Below are 25,080 nucleotides of genomic sequence, written 5' to 3' on the forward strand. Positions count from 1 at the left end.
AAGGTAATATTATATGATGTTAACCTGGTTACTGTTATCCTTGTGTGTGACCGTGATGGCTTTGTATTCCACAGTATCAGTTTATCCAGGATTTTCAAGTATCGTTTCAGGAATGCCTTCCTGTCACGTAATTGACGAGCTATGTCTTGTGGGCTTGTTTCATCACAATTCCAGCTATCATTCATGTCGGCTTTGATCTGAATATATACCTCTATCTTGTCCAGATTCTCGAGGCCTTGTTTAAGCCCATCACGGTATGTGTAACGTTTGTGATCGGTTACTCAGGTCGTCTTTAAAGAGATTGATAATGAAGACAACGGTGTGGAATACAAAGACATGGTTGTATATGATAAAAAATACCTTTGTTTTCAAGACTAGGGGACGACTTTATACTACAATACAGATCTTGAGGTAGACTTTCAATAATGGAATCTCCTGTACTGTATGCCTTAATTTTATTAAGGCTCGGATCTTTCCATCGACCTGTTATGGATGGTTTATATTACTCTTCGGAGAATTAAACCATCTTTGTAAACTTTTTGGAGTAAAACTGTAAAGGCATGGCGGTATTAGCCTTACTATCTGGCTTTTTCCCGCAGCTGTATGCTTTTCTTGAGATTCCCGGGTCAGGAAGAAATAAAAATTGATTATTTCATAGAACTTGCATAAATTTAGATGTTTTAGGGTTATTTTCATGAGCGGAATCTTCCTATGCAATGGCAAGTAAGCAGAGCTAGAATACAATACCCGAGTCTGATATATTCCTGGTCATGGGAACTTCATACTTACTCTTACTTTCAGGCGTTTTGCAATCACATATAGATGTCTTACGGCAATATATGGGTGTAGCCACGGGAGAAAGGTCGGTGGGTTTGCTCCGGCATTCCCAGGCTCTTAAAATATGGTATTTCCCCTCTTTACGCCAATAAGGGGGAGTAATGCAGCTTCTGTGTCTTGGAAGATATGGAGTATAAGCTTGAGTCTATTCTTTTGTCTAATTTCTGGTGTAGCATGCACCATGTCGTCTCAGACAATGCCTTGCTTTGGGTGCCTGTAGCTAACTCTAAACGTCGTTATCTTTTTACATAACCCGGGAAGGGTCTTTGGTTAAGCAACCATGGCGGGGTGCACTTTCATACTTAACAGCAATGATACAGATGTGCTAATGATATAAAAATTCAGAAAATGTCGAAAAATCATTTGAAAACGCAGGACCGCCAACTAAAGTACGCGGGGCTTTTCTATATAATTGGGTTTTCACTTTAACCGAGTTACTATCCTGTAACCTTCTCACTATTGACTATCAGAAGCCCTAAGAACACAGTTTGCACATTGGTTAGTGTTGCCTCTCAACCGAAAATAAAATAGTAGACCTTTCCGAATACGCATATAGATGACCGGCACTTCTCCCTGCTAACTTTTACAAGTTTAGACTGCGTATAGTATGCGAGTTTGTCACGATTGCCGGCACATCTTACCTTGATGTTGGAACCTCAGTCGAAACCGGAGTCCTTTAGTATCGTTTCCCATCAATGCTGACCATTCTACAAACGAATTTATTATACTTATAGAAGTACACGTGAAAAACTGAAACCCTATAAAGACACTGTTTCACAGAAGAACAAAGACTTATATTTCTTACATTATTCTCTACAAGATCACCCCAGGACAAAGAGCCGTCTTGAGAATAACATAAAGGAAACTGATTCACAGGCTTACCAGCCACTGTTGACTCAGTAGTATACTTCGTGTTCAAACCAATCGTCGGATGTATCGCTCACGGTTTGATGTGATACAGTATGGCTGTCCTCGATTTGAGGCCTACCTAGAGTACGAAGTTCTTCCTGTGACCTCTTTTTGGTATCAGGTGCTGATTTTCCGAGGAACAGACCTTCAAGGTAGTTCAACATGGCCTCCTCCGCCTTTTGTTGGGTTGGCCTTTCGCGACTGGACATTTTCGTCGAGAATATACAACCAGGGGCCGTGTACGTTTCATTTCTGTGCTTTTCTGTAACGCTCACATGGAGGATCCCTTGCTTGATATATTGTATGACATGGGCTGCATTTTTCTCTGTCTTATCGCGGTCTTTGCGGTCGCACCTTGTATCGTAATCAATTATTCTCTTCCCATGGCGTAGTAGATTGACCTCAGCATAGTATACCTTCTGTAGAAAATTCCAGGAATCCATTGTGGTTGAATTCTGTATGAAGCGCTTTCTGAAACTTGCTCAGAGTGACCCTCATAGGTAGCCAGTAGTGGAAGTGTAGGAAAGTTATAATAACCGTTCACAAGACTGAGGAACCTCATTCCTTATAAAGTAGTTGAAGATAGCTATCAATGTGGTAAATTCCATTTACTATATTCATTCATTGCACTAAGGGCATACAAGATACAAAACTGTCTCAACTGCTTACTTGAATGTCAAAACAATTGCAGAGGATTTTCGGAATACGCCTATGTTAATAGATTTAGAGGAACTTGAAATTTATCCGATATCTGGGTTATCTGGTATTCGTCATAATCACTATTAATCATTTCATAAAGAACATTCATTAATCCTAAAAGAAAAGATCGAAGTGATTGATACTACATAGAATAAAGAAATTGTCTCATGATTTCAAAACAAACCGACAAAAGAAACAAGACAAGGCAATACCTCTCCACATCCCCATTCCTCACCAATATGCCACCATACCCGCGATTCCAGACAAAAGACTGCTTCTCCTCATAGCCAGCAATCAGTCGTGTCTTCAGGCAGTTCATTATCTTCTAATTGCCGAATTCGAGGTGTTGGAGGGGTTTCAAAGGGTGCAGGGGTGTCTTCGCGATACAAACCTTCTTGGCGAGACTCGGCTCTCTGAGCCAACCATTCTCGGGAACGGCGCCAGAATTCTTCAAGTATATCTAGAGTTTCTGATGGAGCCTTCCACTCTTTGTCCAGATGTTCCACCATCTTTTTCTTCGCCTCTTCCTTGGTAGGTTCCCTACCCGTCGGGTACTGACCTATCCAAAAGGGGTAGCATATTCTTTCTTCAGTTCTATCCTTTGGTACGATGCTCACTTCCATGATGCCAAGCTCAATAATCTTTTTGGTTATGGCTGCGAATCTTGTCTTTTTCTCATGGTTGTTGCCATCCGCTATAGGATCAAAGTTGTGTTCAAGGCTGCTGTTGACTCCCGAGACATCAATCTCGGCCCACCAATTGTTGCCTTCAAGGTTTATTTGAGAGGCCATTGTCTGGGGTATTTTGAATGGATCTCCTTGTGGTAGCTCTCGAACCTATTGGGGAGGTAACTATAAACATATGTATTGAGCTCTAGGGAACAGGGTGTTGACTTGTTATCATAGTCCTCTGAAGCCCTGAAGGAGGTTATATACTCCAAAAGCAGGCTCGTAAGACCGGGTTTGAACAGGAGAGTATATAGTCCTTGAGAGCCAAAACAATCGTTTCGACTTTCTATTCAGTTGCCCGAAACAGTCCTAGAGATGTCTCGAGACAAGTCCACTCAAAGATGAGATATTTCTCTTAAAGATGCACACGTAGGAGGACGTGTCTGTGGTCGCTGGTGTTTGAGTTGTTTTCTGAGAATCGCTTGTAGGAGTAATCTGAGACGTACGTTGGCTTTATATATCCTTGATATCGTTATTATCCGTCTTGTTTGGCAAATGTAGACGGCGATCTTCTGATAACTTGTAGGATAATGGCAACTTCCATGGAAATTCAGTACGAATATTAACAATCAGAACGGAGTAATCCTTGGGGTGAAAGCTACAATGCAGGCAAAAAGCAAAATGATCGAATCCGCAGGGAAATCACCGTCTAAGATCTCTAGTTACCGGAAGATGACTTGCAAGTAGCTCTGCAGTATTACTATATGCTATAATCTTAGAAATACTCTGCAGTTGATTATATTAAGAGCTCACAGAGGTCTCGAACTTAGATGCTACCACTTTGAATGCTAGATACAATGTAGTACACTACTAGATGTCCCTAACAATGCTGATGGCAGAAGGAGTACACAGGTTGCATGACTAGTAGTGTGCAGCGTATAAATTCTATCTTTATCCCTCTGTCTTCTTGTCTCTAGTCTTTGGGAAGGCATATGCCATGTGGTCGTCTGAATGGACAGTCCCTTCGCGTCGCAGGTTAGTCAGGGCTCATCATATGCCATAAATAAATGCCAGAGAATTCGTAAGACAGCTGACCCGGAGTAGAACAAATACTGAGCTGTCAGCAGGTCATCAGGTACTGTAATAGGGCACGGAAAGATTGTCAGTGGGACTTTCAAGCTCATTGTGGGTAAGGGCATCACCCCTGTAAAACCCGAGGAGCCCAGCTTTTATTCAGTCAGAGAAATACTCAAGTCAAGACTAAGAATGAACCTACTGAAGTACCGATAGGCATAAGCAATTCATCCATAGTTAGGATGGAAGACCTCTAGCCTTTACACCTGTAAAGATCAGGAGGATCGAAGTGGCGATACCATTCTATATCACCAGAATAGGATGATACTCTTTTTCATGAATAAAACACATAATAGTAAGACGATGATGCAAGAGGTACAGTGGAAGCTTTGTCACGAGATCATCCCCGGAGATATGGTAGAGTCCGAAGGTGGGTGATACAGGCACCCTGTCAATGAGAGATTCCTACATGCCGCCGGTGAGTTGAATGATGCTATGGGGAGATGACCTCGACAGAATGAGTATCCATTATACAGTTAGAATCCCTTTGAGTGTATCTCTGTCTTGGTAGCTGCAGGTACTGTGCTTCAATGTACTGTCCTTGTCCTTTGCCAAGGGGACGTCGGATGTCAGCTTCGATCTCGACAGACCACCCTTTTGCTTCAAAGTTGTCTTCGGCGGAAAAGCGGCAACTTGACATGCATGACATACACGGTATGTTCTAACAGCCTCATAAGATGGATTTCTGGTATCAAGAAATTATCTAAGTGGTTTTTCACGAGCATGAGATCAATCAATCCGTTTCGATTTCTAACCTAAACAACCTCCATACCCCCTACCCATCCAAACACTCATACAAACGAGACAGAGCGACAACACTGAGCTGTTTAATCAAAGAATGCCATCATTCTCATACATCTCGACCTCGTCCGTACGGTTTAGCGAATTAAACAATTTGAAACAATGGAAATCAGCCTCTCCTTCGCTTCCTCCACACTGGGCTCCGAACCTTCCTCATATTCTCCCATTTTCACACAAAAGTAGTTGACTTTATGGTTCTTGTTCTTCTCAGAAACCGTGGTCTTTGCGTGATTCCACAGCAGCCCGTTCATGCAGCCGTCCACTACTGATTTCAATTCCTTGGGATCTTTCTTAGCGTCCTTCAAAGCTTTGTCTTCGCCCACGAGATTAGGAAGTTTCATTCGTGCGAACAGCTTCACTTTTTCCTTTTCAGGACTGGAATTCGTTACCTGCGAGCTCATCTTGTCGAAGTCCTTTTTCGGTTGTAGGGTGATAAAATAGCAGACAAAAAGTCAATTGAAAGCTGGGAAGGATGCAAAGGACTGTCTTGGAAACATGTCCAACGATATCAAGGTCCTATTTATACCTGAGGGATTCGCTTCGTGCCTACCAGAGCCTAACGCACACGCGGGGAGACATCCTCAATCACCGAGTACTCAAGTTTTGTCCTCATGGCTCGATTGAAAAATCAACTGGAGACATTCCTGCATTGCAACTATCTCATGGAATTTACATTCGGGGTTGTTCTGTATCCCGTCCTCTAGCGATACGTCGTTCACGGGAAAAGACCGTTTCATGGAAGTTACTTGGACGGTCTAACCATGGGGATGGGCAACAAACTACCTTATGGTAGCTAACACAATGTTTTCTGAAGAATGCCCATGTAACCGGCAAGCATCAATGGTGAGTCCACAACGGTTACATGGAAAATGTCGGCATGGACGGCTGGTCCAACCTTGTATTGGCATTTATCTAATGCACCTTATATAGTTTGGAACTTAGAAGATTTGGGAAAGGTCTATGTGTGCCTTGTTTCTACCTTGGGGTGGCGAAGAGTAGGGCGGTTTCCAGAAGGCCAATTCTTTGGAATTGGAGTAGGCCATGATCCCTTATACACTAGCCCTGAACACAATGGATTTATTCCGTTGGGATGCGGTACGTCATGTAAACATGCAATGTAATCGTGATGTTATAACAACAGTAGATGGTGGAAAGATAAAGTAACTTTGCCCAGGATGAAGCATCCATTGATGTCTGATGATCTATAACGTACGCAACTGAGAATCTCTGCTTTGTTCCTTGCGCTCACTTTAAAAATCACTTTGTTTAACCGACATGAGAACATTATTTGTTCAATCTCATCCCTTATATTCCTTTTCCATATCAGTTATTGATTGCTGATCCCGGCGCCCCTACTCGTTGTGACGCAAATGCAGACGCTCATGATTTCTCTCTTCGACCTGCTTCTGCAAGCGATTTTCCTCATCTTTCAGCTCGCCGCTCTCCAACTTCTGATGTGCCGAGTCACTGCCCTGAATACCTGCTCGGCGCTCATTTCGGATCCGTTCCTGTTCTTGTCTCTGATCCTTGGCGGCCAGTGCAGCCTCCTCGCGTTCCACCTCACGCACATCAATACTCTCCAGCCCGATCCTGCTGAGGATATGTCCGACCAGGAATTGGTACCGCAAGTGACCACTGATGATGTCGCTGGCGTCCAAGTTCTCAACACCGGCTACATCTTCGACGGGTTGTAGTCCCGCAACACCCAGTTGAAGACTGCTTGTACGATACAATAGAGCAAGCACAGCATCGTTCTCTGAGTAAACATTGACCAGTCGTCCGCTGACTACGTTTCGCATACGGCGCCAATGTTGGGCATTAGAAGGAGTCGCTGAACCCATTAAAATTGCAGAGTCCACGAGACCGTATGCACCGCGCTTGGCCAAGCTCTGGAGGCAGGAGAAGATCACCCGTGAGCCTAAGGAGTACCCTATAAGAGTGACTGATCTCTCGCCCTGCACCTTGTTGATCAAGGCATCGGCAAGAACCTCCCCAGCCTTGTCAGCCCGAACCTTCGCAACACTGAAAGGATTGTCGGCTACACGAGCAACCTTGAGCAGACCTAGAGGCAGAACCACCGCGCTCAAGAGGGATGCAAAGAACGTCTTCTTCAGTACTTGTTCACCGGCAGCCCATGCAGCGCTTGTTACCAGGAGATCCATTGCATTTCCGAGGTTCATCAACGGCTCTGTTTCCCAGCGGAGGCCAAAGACCTCGGAATCTGCGCCAATAACACGCCATGGAACGACAAAATTGTCTTCCTCCGTAACCCAACCCGTGATGCCGATGGTAACCCGTAGTCGGTGGTCCTGCTTAGCAGCTTCTTTTTCATCCTGGGGTCTATGCCGAGAACCACGGACGGGCAGAAACGCGAAGTCCTCCACTTCACGGGCATATTTATCCACCATACGCCCAGTCATTCGGCCTCCATAAGCACCGAATAAACCGCCAACGATGACACCACTTCCTGCAAGAGCACCCAGGTACCCTGCAGCTGCGGTAGCACCAAGTCCAATGCCCCCCAGGACAGTCCCCAGCCCAGCTGCAACTAGGGGCGCGGCAAGTCCACCAGTGATGCCAATGAGCGCTGCACCGGCGACTGAAGCTATACCAACCTTCCACTTTCTCGAGGAGTCGCTTTTCTTCCCATGATTTTGTGTTTCCGCATTCTTTGACAACTCAATGGCAGTGTCAAGTAATATACGTGCAACCTTGACCTCATCACCATTGAGGATCTTAACATCCAAATGTAGACTAGATGCGACGTACAGCATCAACACTCGCGAGCGAGCATTGTAATGCTCTAGGCTGAGCAACAATAGAAGCAGCGAATGGAGAATCAAGAGTCTTTTGGCTTCTGGAAGCTGAAGAAGAGGAGTTTCCACGGGAGGATAAACATCACGCAGCTTTTTTAATGAGCCCTGGTCTTCAGGCACTACAGGAGCTTGTTGTTGAGAGGCTTGCGAGCTAGTACTGGCGTGCTGTTCATCATCATCGTCATCGTCATCACCCTCGCTTTTGTTAACAACTTCACCAATCCGAAGGATAACCGAGTCCCTCCAGTCATCAAAGCTTGTGAGCGAGGTGGCCTCGGCTTTCAGGTCCTGCGCAGTAGGTTTAAAGTCGGATTGGTTGGTCGGATTCCCTTGCTGATCATGTGATATTGAAGCCGAATCGTTTTCTTTGTGGTCGGGAGAAGGCTGATGACTGTGTGACGGCGAACCATGAAAATTCTGCTCGATTGTGGCTCTCATTTGTTCCAGAATCGCAGCAACCAGCATTGTCAGGTCTGCCCGTTGGGACCGGTTCAATATAGTAGTTAGGTCTTGGTTGCCGTCATTCTTCGGAGCCGCAGGGGCGGCCGACCCGAATTTGCTGGCATGTTTCTCTTTCAAATTCTTCCACATTGATAATAGAAAAACAATGGGACCGGTGAAAAGTATCTATGGCTAGAAGATGTTGGGCAGACCAGCCACAAACAGTTTTGCGACAGGTTGTTCGAGTTGACAAAGAATGTAACGTTGACGCCTTCAGGGCGATGAAGTCACTATGCTGCTGACTCAGCTGCCCAGAGAAGCGCTGTCATCCACCTTCACTGATAGATGCCTCGCTCACCAGCATTCCCAAGGCTGAGCAGAGAAATCCGCGATTCATCGTCACCTGGAGAATCTATTAGTTACCTGTTTCCACGACGAAGAACTTGCCCTTCGTCTTGGAAGCATAGCCAAGGGCATTTCCGTCCCATGCATCTCCATCCGGGCGATCATTTCTCTCAGATTCAACGCGTTGGATCCTCTTATTTCGGCCAACCACTCGTTCTTTAGCTAGAGCGTCCTTCAGTTGTTCCAGTCCAATTGTATTCTCCTTCAATGCCTCAAGGCTTTCGTCCCGGATGCTCTGCAGCGGCTCGACACCCGTCACGTCGGCACGCTGTATCTCTTTCACGAAATGGATTTGAGACTCAAGGGTCTCAAGCATCTTAGCTTCCTCCTCTTTGGTAGATGGCAGCGGAAGGGCTGACAGGCGGAGTAGGTGATGGAGTTGCGCCGGCGTGACTGTCGGCGACGATTGTTTCGCGGTCTGGTCAGGGAGGAGAGAACGGACGGACCAGGATGGCTTCGCAAGTAGCGCATCGACGTCTACCTGCTCGGGTTTGGGGCTATAGAAACGGATTCTGCGGACTTCAGCCAGGTTGGAAAGTCGCGAAGTCCGAGGACTGATCCGTCTGGACAACTGAGAAGCCGTGGAGCGTAGACAAAGCATTGTCCCTTGATTTGTCGTGTAAACGGATACCCGAAGCCAAAATGATAAATGGTTCCCGTAGACGTTCTCAATGAGTAGAGATTGAAAGAGCTAACCCAGTCGAGGTTAAAGTAGAAAGGTCATGAAAATAAACATGTATTGAAATGAAGCAATTAAATAAATTGAACGCAAACCCGCCCACCGCCTACGTGAGCGGGCGGCAGATCAACTCCTAGTCCAACTTTCCGATTCCCCTCAGCCTAACTATATAATTTCATCTATCAGCGTCACAACCCCTCCTGATAAATTTTAGCCTCTAGTGCCGGAAACTGACCTCCATTGCATTGCTCTTACTTTGTTGCTGGGGCCGACACAGCTTACCCAACATGGCTCAAGACCCTCGTGTTCTGCTCCAGAAAGTAAGTTCAAAACCGTTACCTACCCCGGAATGATGATCACTGATGTCCTATGGTCACATACAGGCAGACAAAGCCCTGCAGGGCGCCAGCAGTGGTTTCAGCTTCTTTGGTGGACGGTCAGAGAAATACGAAAACGCAGCAGACTTGTACACGCAAGCTGGAAATGCATTCCGGGTTCAGAAGCAGAGTATGTCCCTCCCCCGCACCGCTTAATGTCCGGTGCTATGACGTGCAGAATATTGACCCGCGCCTTTGTGGGAATATAGACAAGGAGGCCGGTTTAGCATTCGAAAAAGCCGCCTCTATCCAAACACAGAACCTGAACGAACCTGATGACGCTGCCAATTCATTACAGGAGGCTTTCAAGGTCTACCGCAAGTCGGACCCTGAAGATGCCGCCCGTGTGCTCTCAAGCGCTATCCAACACTATGTACTAAAAGGCAACTTCCGTCGTGCTGCCACTCAGCAGCAGTATTTGGCAGAGGTGTATGAGGTGGAACTGGGTGATCAGAAGAAGGCGCTGGAAGCCTACGAGAAAGCTGCTGAGTGGTTCGACAGTGATAACGCTGAAGCGTATGTCGTCAATCCCCCATTCTTCCACAATGCTATTTACTAATTTTTCTGGTCGATTAGCCTTGCAAACAAGCACTATCTCAAAGCTGCTGATTTAGCTGCCCTGGAAGGCGACTATTACAAAGCTATCGAACACTACGAGAGAATCGGTCGTTCGTCCATCTCTAATAACCTGATGAAGTGGTCCGTCAAAGATTACTTCCTCAAGGCCGGTATCTGCCATTTGGCCACTAATGTACGCGTCCCAATCATTTCCTTAAGATGCCCAGTATATACTAACCATGTCTAGGATCTGGTTGCCACCAACCGCGCCCTAGAGAACTACCGTGATATTGATAACACTTTCGTCTCAACAAGAGAACACCAGTTGCTTATTGACCTCGTTCAGACTATTGAACAAGGTGACCAGGAGGCCTTCGCCGACAAGCTCTACCAGTTCGATCAGCTGAGCAAGTTGGACAAGTGGAAGACAACCCTGCTACTCCGCATCAAGAACAATATCGAGGAGCAGGCAGAGGATTTCTCTTAGATAGCTATATCCATATCTCTTTTTGCTAATTTGTTTCACATATACCTCCCCACATAAACTCTGAAGTAGCGCCCCTCGCCACTTGTTGGATGTTCGTTGCTATCATGATTATTACCTCAGTTTTACGGTTCGCTACATGTCTTGGTTTTTGGGCTTGCTCGTAAATATACATATTTCAGCTATTTCGGATAGGGTGTTACTGCGCTATTAATTCATTCAATACCCATACGAGGAAACCGGATCTCAGAAAAAGAAAGATCGTAACTCATTAAAGCTTGACCTGATCTACTTATTGAAATCTATATGAAATCCTAATGCTTTTAGAACACCCCTATCTTTCAAGAGGTGAGAATCGTCAATTCATGCAACCGACTTTGTGGTATCATATCATCTTTCCCTTTGAAACCGCCCATATCAATCCTAAATCCCAGCGGCAAGAACACAAGAAACCCTTAAGCAGTAACCTCTTCCAGAGCGCGAGCCTTCCGAGGGAAGACCCGCTTGTACAAGCTAATACCGATCGAATCTTGAGGGTTGATCTTGGCATCGAAGGTAGCCTTGAAGTAACCGTGAGTACCCAGACTCTCCTTGATGAAACCGCTGCGGCCTCTCCTGGTCCACAGCTGGAGGGCCTTGAACCAGCTGATGTCCTCTGGGTTGAAGAACATGTAGCGTACCGTGACGACCCTCTTGTGGATCTTGTACGGGTGACCGGTGAGGATTGCGCGCTTGGCGACAACGCGGGACGTATCGGGTGCCACGACTGTGCCGGTTGCGATGAGTTCCAATTGTTCGACATCTGGTTGCTCGTCTCCGTCCATGACCTCAGGGTCTTGGACGGTCTTGTTCTTGAAAACAAGAACAGGGACGGCGCCCCAGGTAAGGGGTCCAATCCATGTTGCTATGGCACTGCGGCCAGGGTGGAGGAAACGATCGAATTTGTGTACGTTGTTTGGGGTGTTGTCGTTCGAGGAGAAGATAGGGTTGACGACCAGGCGGCGAGGTCCGCACTGAACAATGAGCTCTTCCTTGGACTTCAGCGGCTCTTCAATGTTAGAGGTCAAAGTCATGTTCACGTTAACAACGGTATTCTTGTGCTCGTGACGGAGGAGGGAGAAGAGGCACAGCGGCTGTGGCTTGTTGCGAAGAGACGTTGACACGGCACGAAGGTGTACGTCCACGCGGATACCAGGGTTAACACCACCGATAAGGGCCTCCCTGACAGTCCTGTTCTTGGTACCCTTGTAATCAATGATCTGAAGCAGACGACGCCAGTCCTCTGGTTCGTGGGGTCGGTCTTCCCTTGTCTCCCAAGGACTGGTCTTAAAGTTCTTCAGACCTCTGAAGCGTGCTAACCGTTCTCTAGCAAGAACATTGGGGTGAAGTTCGATTTCATCGGGGAATTCCAGATCCTCCTTGGCTTCCTTTCTACGGCTAGCCCGATATTCCTCCAACTCTCTTTCCTCGTCTTCGGGTGACGGGTCAACAAACATCTCTGACTGGGGGTACTCGGTAGCCCCGGCTTCCGTCATCGCGTCGTGGTTGTCTGGGAAGATACCGTCTTCGGGCGCTCCAGCTGTGTCCATCGCCATTTCCTCATCCTCTCCATCGCTGAGGTCTGATCCGGAAACGGAAACATCGTCCAAGAACCATGCGGATTGGTACTCTGATGTACCCTTTGGTAGCTTCTTGGGTTTGGCAGGGATGTGAGAATCGTCGTCAGAGAAGTAATGGTGTTCATCAAGTAGGACACCCCTTCGTTCCTCCTCGGGGATTTCCATGTCATCATCCTCCATTTCGATCTCTTCCGGTGCCACAACAGCAAGATCATCGATGTCTTCAGTTGGGGTATCCAAAACTTGGGAAGATTCACTCTCATCAACATTCATAGCATCGTCACGTTTGCCTCGTGCTTGCGGCAATGGAGCTGCTGTAATTGAATCGATCTGGAAATCACCCCAGCCGGGGATATGGACTAAACGGTCCGCCTTCAGTCCTCTTCCACGTACAACACCGGTCACGACAACATCATCCACAACTTCTGAGTTGGTCTCGGGCCAGGCGACGTTTTCAATGAGCATCCAACTACGCTCATCGCGCCAGCGGATACCCTTGGGCGTAGCGGTACAGAGAGAACGTATGGCGTTTGAGCATTCTTGTCTAGAATCCACAGAAAGAACCTTCTCCACGGATGGGAAGAAATGGTTGATGAATGACTTCAGCGAAGAGGCGACCTGTGGGCGTTTCTTGGGTGGGTTGATCTTATCAAGTCCCTAAGCAGTCTAGTTAGCACCATAACGCTAAGAAGCAGGTAAAATCCCATACCTGAACAACCGCAAGGACATTGGAGATACCCTGGCCCTCAATCGAGCGCAGGATAAGTTCGCCTTGTTCCTGAACCTCAACTTCCGACGAGAGAGCCACAACCACAAAATCCGCCATACGACACACATCCAGCGCATTCATCAAATCAAACTTCGCGGGGATATATTGAACACTCTGTCGGAAACGGTCGATGCGCACGCGGGAGATGGTGTCGTGGGAGACCTCGCAAGAAACGTCCACGCTCTCGTTCAGGGACCGTATGATAGCGGCAACATCGATGTCGGCCGACAGCGGCACAATGGCGACATGGCGGGGAGCGCCACTCTGGCCGGAGAAGATGCTGGTCGCTTGGGCCTTCTCCTGGTGCTTCACTTGCTGCTTCTGGCGGGCTTGATTCCTCCGGTCGAGCTTCGACATGAGTTGTTGATGAGGGGTCTTGCGCGTGCCCCGCTCTCCTCGTTCAACTTTGCCTGCAAGACATCAGCAATAGGTTCTAGACCATTAAAATGTAAAGTAAAAAATGCGGTCCGGTCGTACCCTTCGCCTTCTCCTTCAGTGCACCCTTAGACGCATGCTTGGTCTTGAATGGCTTGTGGGAAGTTTTGGTGGTGGAACGGTGATGGTGCTGCATCGCTTGGGTGGGCGCCGAATTGGCACCGCTGGACCCTTTGAAACGGAAGGGGAGAGAGTCCAGTGTGAATTATTTACAGAGAATGTAAAATAAAAAGCGAAACTGAAATATTATAAATCGATACACAGTAAACAGCCCAGCAGGTCCCCAGTGGGCAATGAGATCGCCTGGCGGTCAGTTTGCAGAAAAAAAATCCGCTGTGGTGGACAAGCGAAAGGGAAAAAAAAGTCTTGGCATGAATTTTCCTGCGAAAGACCCGCAAAACCTCCGGATCGTTGCTCCAACACTTTTCTTCTTACCTTTACGCTTTTGATTGTTTTGCTCGGCTTTTTCACTTGATAGCTTTCCTAATTTTACCTATTTTTCTCACCTTCACTCTCCTGTATCTTTCTCCAGATGGCGGATAACCCGTCAACCAAGGCCGTCGCGCCGGCCAACAAAAAACGCAAAGAGAGTAAAGCACTCATTGAAGCGCGACAGAAATATGGACGAGGAAAGGCAATTCCGATGCAAACCGTGAGGGACAAGAAACTGCGCGCCAATCTCAGGGCCGTCGAAAACAAATTCAAACAAGCCGCGCTTAAGGCAAAGGATGCGGAGATTCTCTTGGAGCACGAAGCCGGTTTCCTCGAACCCGAAACAGAGCTGGAACGGACATACAAGGTCCGACAGGATGATATCAAAGAGGGCGTTGGGATCGAAACAGCGAAGAAGGGCTTCGAATTGCGACTGAATGACTTTGGACCCTACCGCGCAGACTATACGAGGAACGGACGTGACCTACTGTTGGCTGGCCGGAAGGGACATGTTGCGACGATGGACTGGCGCTCAGGACGACTAGGATGCGAGCTCAATTTGGGAGAGACAGTTCGGGACGCTCGGTGGTTGCACAATAACCAGTTCTTCGCCGTGGCCCAAAAGAAATATGTCTACATCTACGATCAAGCTGGAACGGAAATTCATTGTCTCAGCAAGCACCTTGAACCGCTCTTCCTCGAATTTCTTCCGTACCACTTCCTTCTTGCTAGTGCTGTGAGTATCAACCCTATCCGGGTCAATAAAGCTTGTCTAACGATCATGTTTACTATAGCAAATGAGCGGCCACCTTAAGTACACCGATACTTCCACCGGACAAATGGTCGCCGAACTGCCCACCCGTATGGGCGCTCCAACATCATTAGCCCAGAACCCATGGAACGCTATCATCCATGTCGGCCACCAGAACGGAACCGTCAGCTTATGGTCTCCCAATTCCCAGACGGCGCTGGTGAAGGCCCTCGTTCACCGAGGTCCGGTTCGTTCCATGGCGATGGACAGATCAGGCCGGTATATGGTTTCAACCGGCCAGGATATGAAGATGAATGTGTGGGATATTCGCATGTACCGCGAAGTGCACTCATACTCATGCTACCAACCTGGCGCCTCCGTTGCGATCAGTGACCGCGGTTTGACGGCCGTTGGCTGGGGCACCCAGGTCAGCGTATGGCGGGGTCTCTTCGACGCAGCCGCCGCCGATCAAGGCAAGGTTAAGAGTCCATACATGGCCTGGGGCGGAGATGGCCAACGTATTGAGAACGTGCGCTGGTGCCCCTTCGAGGATGTGCTCGGTGTCACCCACGACCAGGGCTTCGCCAGTATCATCGTCCCCGGCGCCGGCGAACCCAACTTCGACGCTCTGGAGGCCAATCCGTACGAGAACAAGAGACAGCGCCAGGAGGCCGAAGTGCAGGGTCTGCTCAACAAGCTGCAGCCCGACATGATTTCCCTGGACCCCACCTTCATCGGAAAGCTAGACACCATCAGCGACAAGAAGAACCGCGAAGAGCGCGACCTCGACCGCAGACCCGAAGACGTCATGGAGAAGCTCAAGAACCGTGGGCGCGGCCGCAACAGCGCCCTACGCAAGTACCTGCGGAAGAAGGGCCGCAGGAACGTCATCGACGACAAGATAGTCAAGGCCGAGATGCTGCGCAAAGAGCACCAGGCCCGTGCAAGGGACAAGCTCCGTACCGAGCGGGAGGACCTGGGCCCTGCGCTAGCCCGATTCGCCAAGAAGGAGATCTAATCCAGTCCCTGCTTTTTGGTGAATTCATGGATATTGCTTTTTTGCTTCTTTCCGTCAGGAGCTTTTCATATACCCGATGCTCTCGTAAGAGCTACAGCTCTTATTGGTTTTGTTCACGAACGAATTAACTCTGCATTTGTGAGGCGTTGGTCAAGGGTGTGGAATATGGGATTTCATAAACAAAAAAGTTTTCTTTCATCTTACGCCTTTTCTATGTAGTGAATAGACCACCAGCAATTGTACATTTAGGAACATGTCTCATACGAGAAAATCATAGATCATAATCTACTGCTCATCCACACTCCCAGAACCCCTAGTAGCCCCAGCATTCCACCTCTCCAAGCTCAGCTCATAAGCACCGCTTCCCTTCCAGGCACTAATTATCAAGTCAATAATATTCTGCACATTCTTCCCATTCTTCACCTCGGCAAACACAGTCGGACCCCCTTCCCTCATCTTCCTCGCATCCCTATCCATAACATCCAAATCAGCCCCAACAATATGCGCCAAATCACACTTATTCACCACCAACAGATCCGATCCCGTAATTCCCGGCCCACCCTTCCGGGGCACCTTATCACCACCGGCGACATCAATAACATAGATGATGAAATCAGCCAGCTCGCGCGAGTAATTGGCGGCCAAGTTATCACCCCCAGACTCGATTAGGAGGAGATCCGTCTGGAACTGCTTGTGGAGGGATTGCAGCGCAAGGAGGTTGGCGCTGATGTCCTCACGCACGGCGGCATGCGGGCAGCCACCCGTTTCGATGGCGCGAATGCGCTTGGACGCGAGGGCTTTGTGGCGGTTGAGGAATTCGGCGTCTTCGCTGTTGTGGGGTAGAGTTTTGTGTTAGCGGGGCATGTTTTGATTTTTTTTAGTAATTCGTTTTTTTTATATTTTTTACGTTTTTTGTTCTGGGATGGCTGAAGGTTTTTACCGGGTGAAAATGTCGTTGGTCACTGCTGCGATGTTATACTCGTCTCGGAGAGCTTGGCATAATGCGAGCATTAGAGCTGTTTTTCCGGATCCGACGGGTCTGTTTGTGATGTTGTTAGTGTCTTTGATTGAAATTCTTATGTTGTCTTTTTTGTTTATGCATTGATGTATGTGTTTGTTGAGAAGACGTACCCGCCGATACCGATGGTGAAGGCGCGATCTCTCCAGTCGCGGCCCTCGATCAATGGCATTTCACGGTTCACATAGGAACCGGGTCCGTCGAGGATCTCATGCGAGTGACCGTGACCACCGAAGTCATCGTGGGAGTGGCTAATGCCTTGATCATGGGAGTGAGAATGCGACATTTTAGTGGGGGGAGGGGGAAAGTGTATCGTTATAGTAGAAGGGTATATAGTCGGATGTAGTGATGAATTCGGTGTGGAGGGGTAGTTAACTATACTGGCAAAGGAGGGGCGTCCAGTTATTTAATCATTGATTTAGAGTTGCTGTCGGCCATGGACGGCATTCGTTCGCCGAACCAGCGGAGACTGCCGATACCACCTCCAGGCTCCATGACAGTTCTCTTCATGATGGTTTTCTTCTAAGCGAGGTAGCATTCCGATTGGACCCATGCTGACATGAATTGATATGTCATGGGATTTGATAAGAATGGATCTCCGAGCGGGTTCAAATAAGATCATTAAATGTAGGGCTCCGCAATCCATCCCCGAATGTCGATCCGCCGAAGATCTCCTTGGCCAGCAAGCTACCCAATATGCAACATGTTTCGTGTCCAATCAACTCGTCTAACTGTTATAGTGATAAAAGTACCAAACAAAACGAAATGAGTCAATCAATCAATAGAGCCATAACTACATTATCTCTTCAGGTACATTCCCAAACGGCGCGGTATGCAGTGTCAAACGTACAGCACAGACGAAATAGCAGCAAGAATTATTTCCAGAGAACAGAAGCCCAACGCCAGACACATCAATCGCCAATGGAAAGACATGGATATCAATAGAGCGGTCCGAATGGTAGAAAATGACCAGTAACGCTATTGGGAATCGAGCTCAGCGTCCCGCAACATCACCTCCATAAGATACAGAGGCAGAGCAAAGTCACAGGACATGAACTCCGAGCAAACAAACCACAAGCAATAAATTGGATGGTGTACAGCGGGAACGATTCGTAGTAGGCGATATAGACTTCAAGGAGGCCGGTGCCTCGCACCGCCAACAGAAATCGTAACGAACAGCCATACCGTATCCATCACACTACACCGACAAAAGACCGCGCATAATTGCAATGACAACGATAATCCGATATGTTCAATGGATAGGGGCCCCAGAAAAAAGAGAAGATCAGCATCGCAAAAGGTATCCAAAAACGGTACGCCAGTTCCCCGTCTCTTGAGAGAAATGAAAATGTAAAAAAAAAAAAGAAAAGAAAAGAAAAAAGAAAAAAGTGCGAACAAAGCCCATTGCAATAACTCCTCTAATTAGCAGTGCCTTTCTGTCTTTTACCACCCACACGTGGGCTGGCTTTTACCGTCTTTGGTCCCGGGGGAGCGGTGCCGTTAACCTCCGGAGCGCCGTCATCGTTTTCCATCTTGACCGTACTTGCCCGGCGTCGTTTATGACTAACATTCGGGCTAGCACTAGCGCTCGTGCCCTGGCCAACATTAGGTTGCATTTGACCCTGTGGCACCATACCTGGAGGGCCAGCAAGGTGGCTTTGCGCCGGGCTTGGATGGGCCGAACCGCCCAGATGAGGTGACCCTTGGGCGCCCGGCAGACCAAGGTGCGCCATGGCTGGAGAGGCAAACTGGTTGGGTACATTCATGTTGGGGCCTCGCGGGTTCTGCCCAGGCTGCATAGCTGGATTCATCGGAGCTGGCATAAACCCGGGAGTTGGCGTTTGAGTCGGCAGGCTATTAACGAGGTTACGCAGCGCCTCAGGGGCTGAAAGTTGGGGGTTCTGCTGGGAGTATTGGAATAGCAATTGCATTTGAGATATTGTTTCGGCGACCTAGGGCGCATCTGGGATTAGCTATATCACCAAAGAGACCACTTTTGGAAACTTACCTCTAAGAAGCTCATTACAGCAAAAGGTACACCATTGGCGGTCACCATAGATTCGGGCAAGGTAAAGGCAGGCTGTTGGGCCTGTTTTTGTTGAGCCCGCTTGCCCATATTCTTAGAGACTTTCGGACTTTGTTTTTGGTCGGCGGCCTCCAATGCTTGCAATTGGCTGCGAGGGAGGTACTCAGTATAACTCGTGACCTCGATATCAAGCATTTCAATTTTGTTGTTCATATCGAAGTGCGCCCTCAATTTCCCGTTGGTAAAAATCTATTTCCAAATTAGCGACCCGGTGTGCGATAGTCTTTACGTGGAGGAACACACCTGCGTATCGTTGACAAACCAATAAATGAATGAGGTTTTTTGACTTTCGACTATATGACCCCCATTTGGCGAGTCCCTCTCCCGCGCATTTTCAACAACCATTTGGATGTGACGAATTCCGCTTGTGAACTGGGTTAGGTAGTAGCGCGCTAGTGCAGGAGTTGCGATCTCGAACTGTTTAGAGCCGGTCTGCGGATTCCATACTCCTTGTCGCAAAACGCCAGAGGGGGAGTAGAATTTATCCACGAAAGACTGCCAGTATAACAAGTCGTGCGCCTCACCGCGGCTCTGTGAACAGTTAGTATTAATTTTTCAGAACTGGAATCTAAGCATGTAGGTAGTACACACCGTGAAATTACTGAGCTGTTCCGCAAATGTATTAAGGCATAGTATCGTCGCCCCTTTCATGTTCATCCGTTGCTGCATCATCATCGCATTCTGCTGTTGCTGCGCCTTCAATTGAGCCTCCTGGGCTGTCATCGGCGGTCCCTGCTGCTGCTGACCCTGCTGCTGTTGTTGACCCTGTTGTTGACCCTGCTGACCCTGCTGTGGCTGCGGCTGCGGTTGAGACTGGGGCTGCTGTGGTTGCGGTGGCTGTTGTGGCTGTTGCTGGGTTTGTTGCTGTGGCTGCTGCGGTTGCTGCTGCTGGCCTTGCTGGCCCTGCTGACCCGGTTGCTGGGATTGCGGTAATTGCTGTGGTGGTGGATTGGGCGTTGGCTGCGGCTGCGGAACGGCAGGCTGCTGCGGCGGCTGAGACGTAGGTAGGTGTTGCTGAGGGGTGGGCTGCGGGGTGGCACTTCCCTGATGCGGCGGCGGCATCGGCTGCGGTTGAGGGGTGACACTTTGGGCATCATGTACATTTTGAGGTTGAGGAGCTGGGCGCTGCTGTGGAGTCTGCTGGCCTGGTTGAGGCGTCTGCTGTTGCACTTGTTGTTGGGCCTGGTGTGCTTGCTGGGCTTGCTGCTGTTGGGCCTGTTGGGCCTGCTGGGCTTGCATAGCCAGAAAATGCTGCTGTTGTTGTATATTCTGCGGCTGTCCATGAGGCATCTGCTGAAGTTGCATTTGGGAGATGACCGGACGCATCCCAGGATTCTGCATGGCTGCCAGCTGAGCAGCATTCAATGGCTGCGTACCATTCGGCATTGACACGGGGAGCCCTCCATGCCGTTGCTGTTGTTGCTGTTGCTGTTGCTGAAAGAGCATCCGCTGTCTTAAGAGTTGTTGCTGCTGTTGTTGATGCATGAGTTGAGGGTTATTGGCGACTGCAAGATAAAGACACGTATCATTAGCCGTCAAATCATATCATCGTGACGTTTTGTAGGCCATGTTCGGGACAATCGGGCGTTTGAGGGACAGAAGAAAGAAGAGGGAAAAACTTACATTGTTGCGCAAAGTGTGGTTGTTGGAACAGATGCGCTTGCGCTGGGTTCAGATGAGAGAGAGCATGAGCCTGTACAGGACCGCCAGGCGCGGTTGTTCCAGCACCTGGTGGCATCCCACCCATCATTGGTCCACCCTGAGTGACCTGAGGGCCTCCCGGAGCTGATACTCCGGGATGTACTTGCTGTACCATTCCGGCACCGGGATGAGCATTTGGGTGCTGACCAGGGGCCAATGGGTGACCCGGGGGAATACCGGGATGCTGCGGGATCCCTTGATGGGCAGGAAATGGCTGCGCCATCATCATCGCTGTACAACGAAGTCGCCGATAACGGGACTCCTAGAAATCGATGGACAGGGGAGAGCGAGAGACGGCGAAGGGGGAGGGGAGCTGGGAAAAAGAATGTTCTAGGAATCAAGTGAGAGTTTGAGAATGGAGAGGTATTAAGGCGAAAGGAGGGAATTCAGAGAAAAAAAAATTATTAAAGATTGTCACAATATCGACAGTCGGTGATGAAGGCGAGCGTCGGACTCGAAGCAAAGCGCGCTTGACGTGGAGGCACAACAGGCCGCTTTTAGCGTCGGAGCGGAGGCCAAGACGCAGCTGACGGGTTACTGAGCCAGCGTCTGGTATCGTCCAAAGCCAGATGAGCGCAGGAGCATGGATCGAACCCGGCCTAATCACCTCTGCCCGCCAGATCGGTCGGCCCCTAAAAATGTTCAATGTTAGTTGTCGGGGGCGGTCGGGGGAGGGTGGGAAAGTTGGGAGAACGGGTGTGGAAAAGGAAGACACGGGTAAGAAGATAGATAAGTGGAAATGGGTTTAGGGAGGCCGGAGGTGTGGAGGGGCTAAAGGGCCAACGAAAGAGCAGACGGCACCTGTCGCGATCGCCAGTTCAATCCCTCACCCAAGAATTTCCAATCCGGTGGGCACGCAAACACCGCCACGAGTTAACCTGGAATAGCGACGCAGCGCAACTGCCGTGGGTTGATCAAGGCAAGAACTAGGCTACGGGGGAACAAGAAAAAACAAAAAAAAAATCAGAAGAGAAAGAAAGAGAGGCAAAAAAGCAGGAAAAAAGGGTCAAAGATTCATGGGCAGATCTGCTGGTCCTGAGGCTTTTCTTCGATTCTCAATCCAATCGTCCGGCGCGAATCATGCGAGACGCTAGTCCTCTTTAGGCAGGACTCACGTGAGATGATCCGCCCGGGAAAAACTTTTTTACCTCTTTAATTTTTTTTTCTCTATTTCTTTGTCGTTCGATTTCTTCTGCGCGAATTTTTTTCTCTTCTTCTCCTATTCTTCGACCTCTCGAATTCTTCTGACAAGGTTTCGCCCAAGTTACAGATCAACCGCATGCTTTGTTCGATAATGTCTGACCACATGCAACGATCGCACTGTCATTCCTGACGTGGCCAATGAGCACGGATTTTGCTCACCTTTCACAGCGGTCAATCGTACCACAACTCGACTAACAAAACAAAGATCAGGTCATATTAGCTGATCCTTCCGCGGTATAATGAAGGTCAGTTTTCAGTCTTCCTCTCCCATTCTTTCTCCCCTATCTTCGAAGATGACAAAACACACCTTTCTTCTTTACTATCTCTGAATCGCCCCTGACGAGACATTCGGACCTTCCTTTCCCGGTTGGTCTGCTACTTGCCAGTATATTTTGTCTGAGATTCATCATATACTATACATCGCTTCATTGACTTGATGTGCACTGTTCACTAACGGTTTTTGAGCAGAATACAGGTCCATCTTTAATTCATCGTGCTAGTCCATAAAGAGAAATATTCTAAAATAGCTGGGAATACTTTGAACAATGCAACATTTACTAAGAAATCAATTGACCGTTACCAGATGCCTGGCCCGTAGCCCTAGTAGACCTTAAATTTTATAGACCGTAATAGAGTTGGGCGCATTCAAGTACCTTCATCCTTCATCCTTGGCAATCGTGGTATTTACACTGTCACCGCTGGAAGTCCACGAAGAATCCTTCTTGGGGCTAGAACTTCACCTCGTCCCGAATATACCCAATTTACCTGATAATAAATTCACATAAGTGTAACAGATGTTGGGAATTGCAGGCCGAAACAAAGGGAACCGCCGAGAGTTCCAAACTTTGACAGGAGCAGAAGATATAATAGAACAGACATAAATTCAGGGCTGTCACCAATTATACAGCTCGACCGACTTGGCTGATGCTGCTTTAAACTTATCCATAAAATCTAAGTTTGTTCAAAAACTCTAGCAAATAACGCTGTCGAAGATATACAAGTACTATATTATTAGGACTTACTACCAATGTTGTGCCTCATGCTCGATACCCTACCTCAGGGAAGGAACAAGACGGATCGGAAGGATCAATTAGGTGAACATAGCCTTTTCTCTAGCATAGATAAACCCTGGTATAGCATGTTGTGAAATATGAAGGACGGAGAACGGAAACATAAGGTGAAACTATAATACAGAGAATTACATAAACCCAGAAGAATTAACGAGTAAATGAAAATGGCATTAGGAGGAAATACAAGTGAAAGGCACTTTATTGGACGGACTCTTTAATGATCCCTGATAATCTGACGACTATTAAGAACGGGGTTAGGGAGGCGTTATTGTAGATCATGTAGATCACCCCGGCTCTTTCTACCAAGGGCTTTGTTTCAACAGCGTCGGCACGCCTTCTGTCATTCAATACCTCGAATACCAGGCAGAGACAATGTCAGACATATGCTGAAACCAAATATATTCAAGGCAGTACTTCTCAAATTAAATGAAATTGGCTCAGATCGTAGCAATGATGACGTCGTATCTGCTGATGCAAGATCAAGGAGCAGCCGGAAACTTGGCCCAAATTATTTACACAGCCAAAAGCTGTGTCGTTGCAAGGAAGATATCTGCATCATGACGTTAGGTAGGTAGCTAACTGTAATGAGCGCAATAATCCCCGGGCACAGATGACACGGTGTGCTCCATACTGAAAAAATTAGCTTGTGTCCCGCTGAGCGTACCTCGTCCTGGTAACTCGTTATTGATGAGATTGTCCAGTACACTCCACCGGAGAACCCTCTCACCTATCCTCTACAGGGGTATGTGAAACGTTAACAGAGCCACACGGTGTCTTGAGCATACGGGATCAAGCGTTAGGAAGTTTCAGCTAATTCAGATAGATAAGAACTTGGAATCCAGTCGTAATGCATATAGTTTTACTTTATAGAACCAAAATGAATGCGGCCTTTCAATACAAATCCTCGATGGTCTAACGGTCATGATTTCCGCTTGTCATCCCTCACAGGAACAAGCGCGGGAGACCTGGGTTCGACTCCCAGTCGGGGAGATTTCTTTTTTGGGTTAATTTTGCTGTTTTTGTCCTACATTTTCCATTGGGGAATTTTTGCCTCAATCTCGACACTACTGGAACAAGAGTTTGGTGTCAGCCGGATTCTTGCTTTGACGCTGAGCTGAATTCGCAACCCTAAGAGGCTAAGACACATATCGCAGACTAATGTGTGCAACGCAATCCTTCTTTGGACATCTTTGTTTTCGTATACCCAGAGGTACTTATAAACATCTGGTCCCTTGTCAAGAAGTTGTCAGATACGAATTTAGGAGTAAGGGCTAATTTGACCTGTGCCCAGGATCTTTTAACAGATCCCTGTAGTATATTCCGGCGAGAGACAGCGGCAAGAGGAACTCAGCAAGGGCATAGGACGATTGAGGGGCTTCTTCTTCGAAATTATAGTGTAATATTTAATTCAGAAACTGACAATTGTTTTATTATCTCATTCACTGCCATTATAGAAAGCACGACCTGTTCTGAACATGTAGAGGCGTCAGCATTGTCAAGCAGGAGCCCTAGGGAATGCAGACATGAATAGTCATGCAATCAAGCCTTGCCGTTTTAGTACATTGTCTCTGGGGGCAGTTGAGAACAGTTGCAAGTGGCCTTGAAGTAAATTATACCATGCCATTAACGTTTTATCGAGCTATTGAAACTTGTTGATTTAATCAATGCGACTGTGCTGCCCTTCACGCCGTATATACAGTTCAATAAGAACATCGCCCATGATGCCATACATATATACTACACTAACAGTATTCTTATGCCAGACATGTCGAGTCATGATGAATAAAATAGAGCATTATCCATTCTGTATATATCAACCTCATTGCTGTAGGACGTCTAATAATTCTCACTGTTGGTATATTAACTACAACATCCATGGACCCGGTATCAATTGATATATTTGGATCAACTATAACGTTTACTCTTGCCGTTGTACAGATCCACAACTAGCGGAGATTGAGAGCTCCCTTTGACCAATTTGAAGCATGATTACTACGGCAGGCATGAACTCGGCACATTTTAGCCCTTATCTCATATCTCTCTTCTCAACGGGCTCCTGCCCGGCCTCCTCTAACCGGATCAAATGCCGCATCGCATTTTTCCGAGAAGTAAGTAATGATATAGAATCTTCTGCGTAGCTAAGTTTCTAGCATCTTCAACACTTATTACT

The 25,080-nt window shown here is 47.9% G+C and overlaps 8 protein-coding genes and 1 non-coding gene across 9 annotated transcripts; 3 read left to right on the forward strand and 6 right to left on the reverse strand.

The window, feature by feature from the left end:
* Positions 1-2,726: 2,726 nt before the first annotated feature.
* Positions 2,727-3,236, reverse strand: AO090026000351 (uncharacterized protein; the record flags this gene model as incomplete). The annotated part of the gene is made up of 1 exon (XM_001821768.1): positions 2,727-3,236. The coding sequence occupies one exon, from the start codon at positions 3,234-3,236 to the stop codon at positions 2,727-2,729; it is 510 nt and encodes a 169-aa protein (XP_001821820.1).
* A 3,164-nt stretch (positions 3,237-6,400) lies between these two features.
* Positions 6,401-8,702, reverse strand: AO090026000349 (DUF726 domain protein; the record flags this gene model as incomplete). Its single annotated transcript, XM_023236100.1, has 2 exons — positions 6,401-8,152; positions 8,664-8,702. The coding sequence occupies 2 exons, from the start codon at positions 8,700-8,702 to the stop codon at positions 6,401-6,403; spliced, it is 1,791 nt and encodes a 596-aa protein (XP_023091004.1).
* An 18-nt stretch (positions 8,703-8,720) lies between these two features.
* AO090026000348 (uncharacterized protein) lies at positions 8,721-9,311 on the reverse strand (the record flags this gene model as incomplete). Its single annotated transcript, XM_001821766.1, has 1 exon — positions 8,721-9,311. One exon carries the CDS (start codon positions 9,309-9,311, stop codon positions 8,721-8,723), a length of 591 nt encoding a protein of 196 aa, XP_001821818.1.
* Positions 9,312-9,676: 365 nt separating this feature from the next.
* On the forward strand, positions 9,677-10,811 carry sec17 (alpha-soluble NSF attachment protein SEC17; the record flags this gene model as incomplete). The annotated part of the gene is made up of 5 exons (XM_001821765.3): positions 9,677-9,709; positions 9,773-9,896; positions 9,976-10,282; positions 10,343-10,517; positions 10,572-10,811. The coding sequence occupies 5 exons, from the start codon at positions 9,677-9,679 to the stop codon at positions 10,809-10,811; spliced, it is 879 nt and encodes a 292-aa protein (XP_001821817.1).
* A 452-nt stretch (positions 10,812-11,263) lies between these two features.
* AO090026000346 (small subunit rRNA maturation protein TSR1) lies at positions 11,264-13,767 on the reverse strand (the record flags this gene model as incomplete). The annotated part of the gene is made up of 3 exons (XM_001821764.3): positions 11,264-13,084; positions 13,137-13,606; positions 13,674-13,767. The coding sequence occupies 3 exons, from the start codon at positions 13,765-13,767 to the stop codon at positions 11,264-11,266; spliced, it is 2,385 nt and encodes a 794-aa protein (XP_001821816.3).
* Positions 13,768-14,163: 396 nt separating this feature from the next.
* On the forward strand, positions 14,164-15,832 carry AO090026000345 (WDR46/Utp7 family protein; the record flags this gene model as incomplete). The annotated part of the gene is made up of 2 exons (XM_001821763.1): positions 14,164-14,799; positions 14,858-15,832. 2 exons carry the CDS (start codon positions 14,164-14,166, stop codon positions 15,830-15,832), a joined length of 1,611 nt encoding a protein of 536 aa, XP_001821815.1.
* A 285-nt stretch (positions 15,833-16,117) lies between these two features.
* Positions 16,118-17,136, reverse strand: AO090026000344 (urease accessory protein UreG; the record flags this gene model as incomplete). The annotated part of the gene is made up of 3 exons (XM_023236101.1): positions 16,118-16,661; positions 16,812-16,871; positions 16,964-17,136. The coding sequence occupies 3 exons, from the start codon at positions 17,134-17,136 to the stop codon at positions 16,118-16,120; spliced, it is 777 nt and encodes a 258-aa protein (XP_023091003.1).
* A 1,132-nt stretch (positions 17,137-18,268) lies between these two features.
* AO090026000343 (LIM domain-binding protein) lies at positions 18,269-20,866 on the reverse strand (the record flags this gene model as incomplete). The annotated part of the gene is made up of 5 exons (XM_001821761.3): positions 18,269-18,802; positions 18,859-19,125; positions 19,180-19,467; positions 19,528-20,441; positions 20,560-20,866. 5 exons carry the CDS (start codon positions 20,864-20,866, stop codon positions 18,269-18,271), a joined length of 2,310 nt encoding a protein of 769 aa, XP_001821813.3.
* Positions 20,867-23,811: 2,945 nt separating this feature from the next.
* On the forward strand, positions 23,812-23,900 carry AO090026t00005. Its single transcript has one exon. It is a non-coding gene; the product is annotated as a tRNA-Asp (tRNA).
* The last annotated feature ends 1,180 nt before the right edge of the window (positions 23,901-25,080 follow it).

This window comes from Aspergillus oryzae, chromosome 3, assembly GCF_000184455.2.
Source record: "Aspergillus oryzae RIB40 DNA, chromosome 3".
Taxonomy (NCBI): Eukaryota; Fungi; Ascomycota; class Eurotiomycetes; order Eurotiales; family Aspergillaceae; genus Aspergillus; species Aspergillus oryzae.